General features: G+C 41.4%; 1 protein-coding gene across 3 annotated transcripts in view; it reads left to right on the forward strand.

The window, feature by feature from the left end:
- Nucleotides 1-13,203, forward strand: part of col16a1 (collagen, type XVI, alpha 1) — a 63,029-nt gene extending 49,826 nt beyond the window's left edge. For all 3 annotated transcript variants that reach the window (XM_034124812.1, XM_034124814.1, XM_034124813.1), the window contains 28 exons: nucleotides 1,198-1,251; nucleotides 1,401-1,517; nucleotides 1,724-1,765; nucleotides 1,856-1,921; nucleotides 2,026-2,070; nucleotides 2,693-2,737; nucleotides 4,161-4,214; nucleotides 4,298-4,351; nucleotides 4,467-4,520; nucleotides 4,605-4,649; nucleotides 4,767-4,820; nucleotides 4,903-4,938; nucleotides 5,027-5,089; nucleotides 5,170-5,241; nucleotides 5,337-5,390; nucleotides 5,498-5,542; nucleotides 6,873-6,917; nucleotides 7,123-7,176; nucleotides 7,333-7,386; nucleotides 7,477-7,527; nucleotides 8,439-8,528; nucleotides 8,657-8,692; nucleotides 8,788-8,832; nucleotides 10,648-10,842; nucleotides 11,060-11,123; nucleotides 11,235-11,408; nucleotides 11,500-11,577; nucleotides 11,965-13,203. In XM_034124812.1, coding sequence (XP_033980703.1) covers nucleotides 1,198-1,251; nucleotides 1,401-1,517; nucleotides 1,724-1,765; nucleotides 1,856-1,921; nucleotides 2,026-2,070; nucleotides 2,693-2,737; nucleotides 4,161-4,214; nucleotides 4,298-4,351; nucleotides 4,467-4,520; nucleotides 4,605-4,649; nucleotides 4,767-4,820; nucleotides 4,903-4,938; nucleotides 5,027-5,089; nucleotides 5,170-5,241; nucleotides 5,337-5,390; nucleotides 5,498-5,542; nucleotides 6,873-6,917; nucleotides 7,123-7,176; nucleotides 7,333-7,386; nucleotides 7,477-7,527; nucleotides 8,439-8,528; nucleotides 8,657-8,692; nucleotides 8,788-8,832; nucleotides 10,648-10,842; nucleotides 11,060-11,123; nucleotides 11,235-11,408; nucleotides 11,500-11,577; nucleotides 11,965-12,155 — 1,977 coding nt within the window. In that variant the 3' untranslated portion in view covers nucleotides 12,156-13,203. The remainder of the gene's footprint in view (nucleotides 1-1,197; nucleotides 1,252-1,400; nucleotides 1,518-1,723; nucleotides 1,766-1,855; nucleotides 1,922-2,025; nucleotides 2,071-2,692; nucleotides 2,738-4,160; nucleotides 4,215-4,297; nucleotides 4,352-4,466; nucleotides 4,521-4,604; nucleotides 4,650-4,766; nucleotides 4,821-4,902; nucleotides 4,939-5,026; nucleotides 5,090-5,169; nucleotides 5,242-5,336; nucleotides 5,391-5,497; nucleotides 5,543-6,872; nucleotides 6,918-7,122; nucleotides 7,177-7,332; nucleotides 7,387-7,476; nucleotides 7,528-8,438; nucleotides 8,529-8,656; nucleotides 8,693-8,787; nucleotides 8,833-10,647; nucleotides 10,843-11,059; nucleotides 11,124-11,234; nucleotides 11,409-11,499; nucleotides 11,578-11,964) is intronic.
- Nucleotides 13,204-13,684: the final 481 nt, after the last annotated feature.

The raw sequence follows: 13,684 nt of genomic DNA on the forward strand, positions 1-13,684 counted from the left end.
GGGGTATGTAATTTTGGAGAAACCAGCTAAAGTGCGCTAGAATTTGAAAATACACAACCGGAAAAAATCTGCCACTTCCTTACAGAGCCCCTCCTCCAACACACACAAACGCGCACATGACCAATGAGGGCACAAGAAAAGTTTGTGCACAGATGGAAGGCTGACAGGCAGGTAGGCCATCCAGTTATTTTAGCCGGGCCGGCTAAAATGATTGGTCGTGCTTTTTACAGTACTACGGCTTCCACAGATGACATTTCTTTATGGATTTTTTGTCAAAGCACTTAAGATATTCATTGCTATCGGGATGTTAAGAGCTTTCCATGGAATATAACAAAAAGTGTATCTCGAGCCGGTTTCTCAAACTTACCTACCCCACCTTTAACCATTACAATTATTTGTATTGTTGACACAGAGAAGCAAGGAGTTTCAGAACTGTACAGCCTCCTGAATGAGGGGTTAAATGTCCTCAAAAATACCTTTTTCAAAGCAGACATTTCATATAGTTATGGTATGAAAAGCAGAGATTTTTAATATTAACACTAATGATGGCTCCGTCCTTTTCAACAGTCTCAGATTGACCGTGAGCGAGCATGAATCATACCATACCATCAAACAGAATTCAGCTATTAATCATTTCATTATATACACACCTGTGCTTTTCCTACTACTACAAGTTCAAATTTGAAAAAGGCCTATTCTGCATCTTCAGTGCTTTATTTTGTCCTGATTACTAAATGAGATGGTCCTACAAGGACATGTCGCTAAGAAAGGTTGTGACTCTTTGTAACAGTATCTTTGGAACTTTAAAAAAAGCGAAATGTATAAAATTGCAACACAAATATCGTATAGCTGTTTTTCCTCCATATGAATGCACAGGTATATCCTGGTTTGAATAAGCATGAATCACTCAACTGTACGGGAACTCAAAAGAAATGTCATTGCTAATAACAGACCGCCACATGAGTTACATACAATTGGAAAAAAGTTTGTCATTGTGGAAGTAGTAAAGTCTTCAAAGAAACTGATTAATCACAAAGCTGTCTTTGAACTTTATTTGATGTAAGAACATTGGGAAATATTTATTGCATTTGTAGATGATCAAAGATTTGATTTTGATTAAAAAGGTTTACCTTAACTATTCTATTTGATGCAATAAACAAATAGTAATTGTTATTTGTTTCCCTGCCCCTGCTCTAGTCAGGATATATTGCATCACAACGGCTGCCTCAAGACAGTGGAGATACTGGTGATGTAAGTGCGAGAGTAACAAATATATATTTTGGTGAATTTGCGTTTATCGTATCCATTGACTTTGCTTTCTCTTTGCCATGCCAGTTTTTGGGCATGTGTGTATATACTGTATATATATGAATGTATGTGTCTATCCGTGTTCAACGCAGGAGGGCTGTGGAGGGAACTGTTCCCAAGGATCTGGAGTGCCAGGCCCAAACGGTGTCAAGGAAGATTCAACAGACCAGGGTAAGCCTGGTGTAACCCCATTGGACAGCTGTGACAAGGTGAGACATGAAGATTCCTCGTTTCCAGAGTCATATTAAAGCATCACTAATATATGTGTTACTTTATGTGTTGTTATGCTTTTATGGATATACATTTCCATACCTTAATTTGTATTGTAACTTGCATTGCTTGCATGTAGTTATCCATCTGAGAGCATGTAGCTCCAGCTCTGAGGCACTACTCTGATTCTCTTGTGTGTTTCCAGTGTTTGCAGAGACTACAAAGAGACCAGGGAACACAACCATCGGTCAGTTAGTAGTCTTTTTATCACATTCTGAGGACATTCACTGAAACAAATGTGCACTTTTCTTAACTTATTTATGTCTCTACCCTTTAGTACGACAGATCAGGATCACCCGGAATTCCAGGATCAGCCGGACCAGAAGGAATTAGAGGACAGCCAGTGAGTCTGATGCAAACATACTTTTAGATTTACATGAGTGTATTTGTGTTTGCCTTTGTATGCATTTGAAAATGAGCATTTTTCTTTCTTTATCTGAACTAAAGGGTATACCAGGAGAGCGAGGCTCAGCTGGAGTACCAGGACTCATGGTGAGATTAAGCAATGGAATGCCTCTTATCTATACATTCCAGCAACATGACTCCCATAGAGCTTATTTATAGGAGAGAAAGCTGAGTATTTTCCCATGGTTTAATTCAAAACACACCATCCTCTTAATGGCAACACTACAGAGCAGTGGAGGTGGATTCTTATTCTAAGATATTCCTCTAATGTGAGGTAGGTCTACAGTTCCAGTACTTTGAAGGCTTTTCTTTTTTTGTCACTCTGAAAACTATTATAGACCAAAGACGTTGGAGAACTATAAAGTGCATTCTAATCACTGTCTAAGTGAGCCAGTGCTTCTGTCAGGGAAGATTTTCAATTCCATTTCTTTCTTTCTTTTGAACGTTTTAGGACAGCACCGCTGGGATTTGTCTCAAAGCTTCAGATTTAAAATTGAGAAGAGTTTGTGTTTGCCATTTTTCATGATTTCACAGAGCCCTCTGCTGGAAATGATGTACCATACAATGACCCAACATTACTAGCATCTTAAATTCTGATCAACACGCCGTCTCCATTGCAATATTTGTAGTAATTACTGCATTTCAGAGACTTTAAACCTGCTCTAAGATGATGACATTTCTTTGCCAATTCTTTGTTTTCTGTCAACAGGGACCTGTTGGTTTCCAAGGTCCCCAGGGCCCACCTGGTACACCTGTAAGTTTTACTCACACTTAAAAAAAATGTTTCATCCATATCCGCTCTATTCTTTAATCTGTGATGGAAGAAGATCATTCTATTTGAGAAGAAAGAAACAAAAACACTTCTATGCAAGTAAAAGAAAATGTGTGGAAGTTTTATCAGTTAGCATCTTAATCAAATCTTCTTTTTGCTTTCTTTTGTGCTTCTTGATCTTTTAAATCAATCAGCCCTTGATTATGCCATCTTTGCCATCTCTCCCTGCCTCTCCGTGGCTCTGGATGAAAGTTATTTCAGATGAGGAAACGATTTGGTCGTCTCTTTCTCCAGTTGTTCAATTATTCCGCCGTCTAAGTGATGGAGAGTGGGACTGCCGTGCAGACAGAGCCCTCCCCTTCCTCCTCCTCATACAGATTTATTGTTTTCGCAGAAGAGAGATGCTAAATGAAGGAGCCGTGCGAGCGCTGCATGGAATCAATTCGCGGCATAGTAGCACTTTATAGCAGGTGTTAGCCTCCGCTGTGTGCAGTGGTGAATCTGTTTATGCTGTTTGTGCATGTATCACTCATATTCACTGATGAGATGCTAATTAGTGTCTCCTCAGTACGATCAATCACTAATTACTTTCTCGAGATTACAACCCTCAGCAATCACTCTCACTAGGAAATTCTTACAATTTTCTTTTTTTAAATGTATTCTTAAGGGGTAATTCTTATTAAAACAAAGTTAGTTTAACAGCTTATTATCATTCTCCCATGCCACCACTTTAAAGAAAGCACCTACTGATATTCTATTTATTAATTTCAAAAATAAAAATGTTTTATTTTTCTTCTAGCATTCATCTGTCTTCCACATACAGTACAGCAGCTGTTGCTAGGCTACACAGAACACTCACACATGCATATTAATGGATACAAACATGCAGTGTTTTCTCAGAATTTGACATGTTATTCATTGCAGAGGTAAAGTTTGCAGTATGACAATAACCCCCATATATTTCCGTTGTTTGTTCGATGTCTTAAAGTGATAAATGACTTCTGGAAGAGAGGAGGGAAACAATGTTGTATAACTTATTGGAAAAGAACAAAAGGAGCTAACATATTGAACGTGCTGCCTACTAACCAAACATTGTAAAAAAATGTTCATGCTGTTCTTATAACATTGCACACAAAATGTACTGCGTTATTTCTTAACATGGTTTGTATTTCTTTTTGTAAAGACACTTTTAGGTACTGGCGTTGGAAATTGGCCGTAGCTATAATAACTGTGTTTTAAAATAAACATTCAATAATGTCTGTCGGTGAATTAATGATAGGAATAGCTTTTTCCTCTCTTTGATATTGACCTGCCTTGTCCTTGGCTGGATAACATACATACAGTATCACATCATACATATCCTCTACCTCATTTTCTAATCATTCCTCACTCCAATCATTCTCAGGGACAGTCGGGTGAGTCAGGGTCATCAGGCCTGCAAGGGATGAAGGGCGAACAGGTAAATATCTGCCAATCAATCCGCCTGAAATCATAACATGTAGATTTCTTTATTTAATTTGTATTATATGATCTCTCGCTCAGGGTGCTTCTGGGATATCTGGCTATCCAGGAAGCATGGGACCGCCTGGACTTCCTGTAAGTTGCTCTCACCTTCCTCATTATAAAAGAAGGATGTGATTGACAGCGACCTGACATCTTTAATGAATGGACAGGTGGTTACAGTGATTTACTGTCCATATGTATTTGTCAGGGAATGAAGGCCGAACGTGGGAGCCCCGGAAGCTCTGGTCAGAAAGGAGAATCAGTAAGCCATTACACCGTCAATAATATATACTGCACAATGAATCTGAGCTAGTGTTAGTGGCTAACATTACCTTCACCTCTGCAGGGCCCTCCTGGTGTACCCGGGTACCAAGGACAAGCTGGCCCAACGGTCAGTGTTTCATCATAAATTGTGCACAGCAATATTTAAAGCCTGGCTTCCTCATGTATCATCACACACTTCTTTATAATAAACCAACAGTAATGTATATCCTATCTGTGTCTGCAGGGCATTAAAGGAGACAACGGACCAGCAGGGCCTGTCGGTCCCAAAGCAGATGCGGTATAAAAAACACATGACAGAAAAATGTCATCTTTATGAAGAAATTACACACACACTCATATGTTACTCTTTTTATTTTAAGGGTTTCCAAGGATCACCAGGTTTCCCAGGACCACCAGTATGTACATGTTGTACCTTTTATTATTACAATTTCTTGCCCTTAGATTAGTTGGAGTAACTTTTTTTGCCACCGTGTGTATTTTTAGGGTGGACCAGGTCCTGCTGGCAAAAGTGGAAGGGAAGGGCTCTCAGGCCTAAAAGGTGAAAAAGTGAGTACACTTAGCATATTAAGCATTATGTTTGATTCCAAAATGATTATGTGTTGTACTGAAAACCCTTGCTTCCATAGGGAAATGATGGCGCTCACGGCTCTCAGGGATCAACTGGACCTCCAGGCTCTTCAGGCTCCCCTGGGCTCATGGTGTGTTATAATGCTGCATATTATCCAAGTTTGACTAATTCCAAGAATCTATGACCTGAATTCTCATTCGCCTTCTCTGTCTGTCTCAATGAAAGGGCCCCCCTGGCATTGAGGGGTTGGATGGAAAGGATGGGAAACCAGGGCTGCGGGTAAGTTAAACACTGGCAGAATATCCAAAGACACGCTGAGGTCATGCTATAGTTGGTTTAGTTAAATACATACATGTAACCTTTGACGCTGGCTTTTCTTTCGTCAGGGAGAGGCAGGCCCTGCAGGCCCAGCAGGACCGAGAGCAATCCCAGTAAGAATCACCACTTACATCTACATGACCCGATGTATCCAGTGCAAAAAACATTGTTAATTAGGCATGAAGTGCTGTTCAAACCAGATCTTAATATAGACAATCATGCATTTTATCTACCAATCTGTATGAATTATTTGGTGCCCTTTTGGAATATGTGTTATGAAAACAAGCATTGACAGTAAGACAGTAAAAGGGTTAGCTTTTAATTCATAATTTAGTCTCCTAAATGATTTATACTGAGAGTTTAGCCATGCTCGTTGCATGACTTCTCTAATCAGGAGTTTTACATTTGTAGTTTTGAGTTAATTTCCTCATGAAACGATTGGATGGATTGCCATGGAATTTTGTTTTTAAATGAATGCCCCCCATCAGGATTATTTGTACTTATACATTTTTCACTTCACCTATCCTAAAGCACCATTATCAGCTCAGGTTTTATTTAATTCTATACCAAATACCTGCGAAATAATTATAACCCTAACCCTAGCTGTACTTTGTGTTGATGGCTAATCAGCCAATGTTATCATGCTAACATCTTAAACCAATGTGCATTTCAATACATCCTCTCAGAGCCATTTGCAAACTCTTATTTATGTTTACACATTGCATAATTTAGAGATAAATGCAAATCTTGTGTTCTCCCTAATATTCCCGTCAGCAATGCCCTCTGTACGTTTCACCTACAGCAGCTTGTTTTGATAAGATACATTGCGGTAGGCATACTTTGTATCCAATGCTTTAGAATTGCATTGCCACGGCTCACCTTGAGTTTCACAAACTGCTATGGAAATCAGCCTGCATGACTAAACCTTTTTCATTGGAAACCTATCTGAAGCTCTTAATGGAGAGATGGATTGCCAACGATGGGTGGAGTTTCTGTCCTCTTGAGATTGTGACTTGCATTTTGGATTGATCCTGAATATGTATAGAAAAGTTTCAAGACGGGTCAAGACGGGTGTGATTAACTCGTTCATGACTTTTATATGGTTTTAACAACCGCGCCCAAATCAAATGCGCTTGGTGACTCATGAAGGTGCAATCGTGAGTCTTGTTAATGTGGCCGTTGTCACTAGTGACCTCATTTGAAACGGCTAAGCTTCATATCTTCTATTAGTATCTTTCCATTTTTTATTCCGACACTGACACATGCTACAGTATAGTCAACTTCTCTTTTGATTTGACTTCTCTGACTCTGTATCTCAGTTTGAGTTCCACCCGAGAGCAGGTGTTTGGGATTTCAAAGACACGTCTACCTGTTCTTTGCCAGCATCGACTTTGTGAATTTTGATACTGTACCAATCTAATTCTCTTTGATGTCTCCCCTCAGGGATTCAAAGGGAAAACCGGCCATACTGGCTTCCCTGGACAGAAGGTGAGCCAACAGCTCGTTGCTTTGCCATCACGCTATGTCTCTTCTGTATTACAACTTGTTATTGCTGTCTGCTGCCTGTGCATTAAGGCCAAGTTGTTTTATCAAACTGATAATGATGTCATGACACAAGTGTGCTACCTCGTTGTTTTGAGTCTCTGCTAGTAAATTCCTCTCACGCCTTTTCATTACTATCTCATTCCTTCAGGGTGAATCTGGACCTTCAGGCCCCTCTGGACCACCAGGCAGGACAGGACATGATGTGAGTATTCCTATTTGTTATCACTACACCAAGTTTATTTGTATAAAGATTCAAATGAAAATCCATAATCTGTTTATACAAGCCCAAAGAAACAGAATTGAATCATAATCGGTGCAACTCTGGAGATTACTAAAGGTCAATCTGTGACCTTTTTAGGGTGACTCCGGGACCCCAGGACCTCCGGGCCGACCTGGACCTTCCGGCCACATTGTAAGTTCACTGCCCTTTTAACCTTTAGATTGTGCATCTAGGAAGTTGGTGTGTTAAACTTGAATAACATATTTTTATTTGACTCATTAGGGCTCATCAGGTGCAGCTGGACCACCAGGCTCACCTGGTCCATCAGGACTGGTGAGAGAAATGCAGTGAAACATGTGACCATCACATTTGAACAAACAGGAAATGGATTAGCTGAATCTTTCCCAAAGAGGCACATGGGTTGTTTTTTACTAGCTTAATATTTGTTGGAGGTTTGTTGGGTGAACATTAATTATGCTTACAGACAATCATTACAGAAGCTACGCATACTGAAACATGATGGATGATGACCAGAAATAAGAATATGCAATCTTAATTTTCAAAAATCACAAGTTGAAATTAACGTGCCTTAAGATTGTGTGAAAACGATGCATTATGAGCTATACCAGTGTTTCCCATACATTGATTTAATTTGTGGCGGGCCGCCACAATTAAATATAGTCCGCCACAAATGGATCTCGTAAAAAAAGAAAAAATATATATATATTTCTTTTTACATTTTTATTTTGGTGGTCTAATGGATAGTGAGGTGGGCTGATGATCGGAAGGTTGCGAGTTCAAATCCCTCCTGGAACACCACTACTAGTGTGCCCTTGAGTAAGGCACTTAGCCCTCAGTTACTCCAGGGAGAATGTCCCTGTAATTGGTCATTGTAAGTCGCTTTGGAATAAGGCGTCTGCTAAATTGTAAATTATATTTTTGGGAGAATAAACCCCACAGATCCTCAACTCCGGTGTGTCTCACTCATTAACAACGCAACACAGAGCAACAAGAACGTTGTCTACAGTAGCCATGAACTCGCATGTATTTTCTTATTTGAGGGGGGGTGGATGCCACCCGAATAGGTTAAGGGGCCTTTGGCTTTTCTTGCCAGGGGGGGAGGGGTGCGGTGCCCCCACAAATAGAATCAAATTCTGTGGGAAACACTGTATACTGTTGTGTATGAGAGAATGTTTAACAAGAAGAGCATCTTAGACTTTGAATTCTCCATCTTCCCTCTGTAGGGTATAAATGGAGACAAGGGCCAAGCTGGGGAGAGAGGTCTTCCAGGGATGGGAGGAGCCCCCGGACCACCTGGGCACCCAGGGCTTTTGGTTGGTACCCCTATACTTCTGTAAAAGTCCAAATGTAGACCCTCAGAAATGAAATTAAACCACATTTGAACTGCTTCAATGCCAATATAGCTCACTCTTGTTTCTCCTGCTTTAACTTTGTCTCTAAGGGAGAGCCAGGCAGCGATGGTGCAGCTGGTAAAGATGTGAGTATCTGGTGTTTATCTTCATCAATGTAAATGTGTTGTGGTGATATGCATTTTTTGTTTTCTTCCTTTGATGGATCTTTCTTTTTTGACAGGGATCCGGAGGCCTTCCAGGAGAAAATGGGCAGCCAGGTCCAAAGGTGAGAGCCGGTTCGAGGTAGTACAGTATATAATGCGGTCGTTTATGTGTGTGTCGTCAAACTGTATCACCTCCGTAGACCTGAATGCACAAAGATGCCCCCTATTTTTCTTCTCTTTAGTTCAAGGAGACTTGGTGCTGAACACGCTTACTCTCTCCATTTCTGCCCACTAAGCACCCACACTTAACACAGTCATCAGTTCACCCATCCTCCGACCCTCCCACTGACACCCTCTTTGCTCCCCACCTCCTTTCACCCCTCTCCAAACGGTCTATGAGCCTGTTGGATCGCTCCTCAGACTCCGGCTTCCAGTACTGTAGGTGGATGCAGTGATAAAGTTATTCTCTGCCTCTGGGATAATGCTATTAAGCCAGAGGGGAGATGCTAGATGAGGCCATTTGTCACGCTGACAGGACGGCATTGTCAGGGTTTTAGCTGCACAGAAGAGGAGAGAGACGAGGACGGACTCCTCTATTCTTCTCCCTCCTCTCTATTTCTAGAGCCGCTTGTCTGTCGGTGACGTGTAAACATTAGACGTCCATTATGGGCTGCTTTGTCCTTGATAAATCACTGTCGCTAATGTAGCAGGAGTTTTTTTCCCTAATTGTATTTAACAAGCACAATTGTGGGCTCCTGTTGTGTGGAAAGTGATATAGACGTACCCAAAGGCTGTCTGAAAGGCTTCTGTGAATAGGCTTGAGGATAGTCTTTTTATGCTCCTCAAAGTTAGAGGAATAATTAAATAGAAAGAGCAAAGTGACAAAGAATACAAAAGTTGACAAGAATTGTGGCTGAGAGTTTGATGAAACGAGTGATACCACTGTCTCTTTGTTAAATATGAAGCATATTAGCATCAACAGTTAGCCTAGCTTAGGAAATAGGGAGTAAGTCGATAATTTGCTTTGTGACTAACGGCCCGTCCACACGGCGGCGTGCGTTGAAGCTTCAACGCTTCTTCCCATTCACTTTGAATGAGGTGACGTCACGCTTTGTCGAACTGCATTGTGGTTTCCGTCGCCTCGCGTTGCTCGCTTCAAAAGTTGAGCAATGTTCAACTTTTGAAGCTTCGATGGAAGCGTCAGCCAATCAAATCATATGCCAGTACAAGCCAAACCGCGTGCTTGTGTGTCCGGGGCGGGAGATTCATGTGATTGGTTGTTCGTCGAGTTTCAGACACGCCCGCCGGCAAGCTTCAACGCACGCCGCCGTGTGGACGCTGCGTTAGAGTCCACAATATACTCTACTATGACTCTTTATGAAATGCCATGACTTTTTAATCACATACAGAACTGTTCCATGACTTTACGACATACTATACTTGGTAGTTTTTTCTGATTTTTCAACATACTGTATTTCTAAAATATCAGAAATAAACAAAATAGTATAGTATGGCGAAACTATAAAAAAAATGTAGGTCGAAAAAAAAGGCAAGGTATATGTCAAAAATATTGTTTTAAATCCATAAAAACGTCATAGTATGTCCAAAAATATCACAAAAGCCAACATAGAATAGTATGTTGAATAAAGAGGGCATGGTAAAAGGCATTCTCTGTTGCCCGTTAGTTATATTTGAAAATAATAATAAATATATAGATATATATGATTTGAAGTCACTTGGTCACATGACCTTGAAGCTATTAACACAAACAAAATACATTTCAGTAGAAACAATGCTGAAATTTCAATAAAATGTTCATATAAAACCACTGAGACCCTTAACAGAGGTGTGTCCTTCTCATCCAGCGTAGTGGTACTGCTCTAAGTTTGGAGAAAGAGATTGTGTTTTAACTTCAAACATCACCGTCCATCTCACAGGGTGAAGCTGGGGCTGCAGGCCAGAGTGGTCAAGCAGGGGAGAGAGGGAGACCCGGACCCCCCGGCGGGGGAGGGTACCACACCAAGGACGCTCAGCCCATGATGGGCCACGTTGGACCCAGAGGGGAGAGGGGGAGCTCCGGCTCAGACGGCTCCCCCGGGACCCCTGGATCTCAAGGGTCACCAGGAAACAATGTGAGATAGACTCATCACACACACAGCACTCTATTCTACTGTTAATCCTCTCCAAATAATGCAACACCCAGCTTGTTTGTGAGTAAAGGGGATGTCACAGGGGCCAGAGGCGCTCACTAGCTCCATCTGCTCTTGTAAATAATGCAGTTTTTAATTATCTTCCTTGATTATTGTTTACCCTTTTGTTTTTCTCTTTTTTTTCTCAATTCTTAAACAGGCTGTAGTCAATTATGATGAAGTCAAGAACTTCATCCGCCAGCAGGTCATCAAGATCTTCGATGGTGAGGGCGTGTGCCTTGTTATGTGACTGTTGTTATTCCATGTCTCCTCTGGGACCCCTCTGTTATTTACTGCTACTTCATTGTTTGTGAATGCATGTTTACCCTCCCCAGAGAGAATGGCCTACTACCTGTCTCGCATGCAGATGCCAGAGTCGGTGGCCTCCCCAGGCCGGCCCGGGTCCGCAGGGAAAGACGGTACTCCAGGTGTTTCTGGGAGCCAGGGGGCACCTGGAGTCCCGGGTCAGATTGGAAGACAAGGACGATCAGGAGGACAAGGACTCCCCGGTATACCGACAGTCCTTCAAGCGCCATAACAGTGACACAGGTGTCATCATTAGCTAACTCTAAACGTTCTACCACATGTGTCTTTGTGCAGGACCACGAGGGCCAGAGGGAGTAAAAGGAGATAAGGGTGTAGGAGAGATGGGAGACATAGGACCTCCAGGAGCACCAGGTAATGTACCCCACTGGACCAGGGATCAGGAAGTAGTAAAGGCAGCCATGTTGTGTTCAAACCTGATTCAAATATGATCCAACCACAAACCGAGCCCAGTGCTGCCAATTCCTTTGCAATGCTCTAAAAGTTGCCAAATCTATTGTCTCATTTTGTTTAGGCTTTTATATCTGTAATAGTTTTCCACTAGATAATAAACCTAGACCTGATCCAATAAATAAGATAAACTATTTACTTGTTTTTGCATCGTATTGGTGCAAAACAGTGAGTTATAAGTACAGATAAAGCTTTAAATGACTCGTTTGACATGAGCATATCACCCAAACTATTCCTTTAACTTTCTCTATGGAGCATCGTGCGTCAATCATTCTATGTCCCTTCTTGCAGGTGTCCCCGGGCCCCAAGGCTACGGTAAGACTGGCCCCCCAGGTCCCGTGGGCCAGCAGGGTGTTCCTGGGGTCTCGGGCGCCCCTGGGCAGACGGGGAAAAGGGGAAGCGACGGCCGGTGTAATCCAGGGGACTGTGGGAGCCATCAAGTGGAGTACAGTCCCAAGGGCCCAGTCAAGGGCCCCTGGTAAATGGCTGCAAGTGGAGTAGACAGGAAGCCAAATACTTTGATCCAAAGTTTTTAAATCTAACCATCCTTTGTTGTTGAATGGTACAAAAATCCACAATGTCTTTCTGAGGGCCCCGCTGGAATGAGGCCTGCAAAGACACACCAGCAGCACTTTTATGACTTCATTCTTTCTTTTCATTGCCTCTTTATTCTCGCTGTGTTTCACTCCTTTTGTATCATTTCAAACAACCCAGGGGAGGTGACAGGAATCACAATTTCTATTTGTCTTCTCCTTGATTAATTCTGGCCTCTTGTGTTGTTTCTATTCTCTTTGCCTAAATGTGCAGCAGGAGAATACACACAGGTACGGCAGCTCTTAGCTTGCACCTCTGATATCTTTGCTCCCTCCTCACAGAATCACACTCAGAGTCAAACTATGCATTCCTAATATTCTGTCTCAGTGCTGTGATACACATTTGAATTTGACTTGTAATAGAAATCCCCCACAAAAAATATTTCAATTCTGTAGAAACTGACTTTGCAATCATACCCCTTTTTGATGGGTACGACTGTTTTGTATATATTTATATTTATATATATAGTGGATTTTTATACTATTTCAACAGAAAGGAAGACAAACGCATGGCTAGCCACTATTTTATTCATTGTCAATGCATCAAGCGTCAAAGAAAGCAGAAAGGATATTTTTAATTGAATATTGTGTTCATCAAAAGACAATTATTTATAAAGGAAAGTTCCATTTGTGTCATTTAACTCCAGTATTTTTGGAAATGCAGCCATTTTGAAGCATCTCATTGTGTATTCCAAGTGGCTGTAAAAGCCATCTGTCTGCTTCAACAGGCATTTGATTAAAAAAATATGAGCAATTATTGAGTCCATTTACCAGAAATACTGTAACGCATCACTGAGCTAACCACCAAGCCTTCAAGGAGAGAGAACATATTCTGAAAAGTATCACCAATGTTTTTGTAGTACGAATATATTTTGCTGTATTTTTTTTTTTTCCTGTTTTACATTTTTTTAAACTGAATTAAATTGCTTTTCAAAGATGCTGTTTCCTGTTATTATTGTCAACACGTGTTGTTTTGCCAAATATTTGTACCCTTATTGTGTTTGTCTTGCACTTCCTTTTAGTTCTATTTTCTGATTTCTTTGTTCCGTTAACAAATCTGAGATATCGTTTCTTCTTCTTGTTTGATATTTATTGTAAGCAGTGATGGAGGACGCACCCAGATTCTTTACTTCAGTTAAAGGGGACCTATCATGCAAAATGCACTTTTGTACGTCTTTTATACATGAATATGTGTCCCCGGTGTTCCAGGGAACTCACCAAGTGTCAGAAAACACAACCCTCTCTATTTTCCTCCATACCCAAATCTCTAAAAAAGGGGCTGCAACGGATCTGATACAGACTGATCCAGATTTGAACACTGTCCTGACGTCAGGACAGTGGCGCTACGGCTATTGGGCCAACTCCACCAATCAGGAGGAGACAGCCACGGCCATTGCCGTTCGAAAGCGCTGGAGACG

This window comes from Trematomus bernacchii, unplaced genomic scaffold (assembly GCF_902827165.1).
Source record: "Trematomus bernacchii unplaced genomic scaffold, fTreBer1.1, whole genome shotgun sequence".
NCBI lineage: Eukaryota > Metazoa > Chordata > Actinopteri > Perciformes > Nototheniidae > Trematomus > Trematomus bernacchii.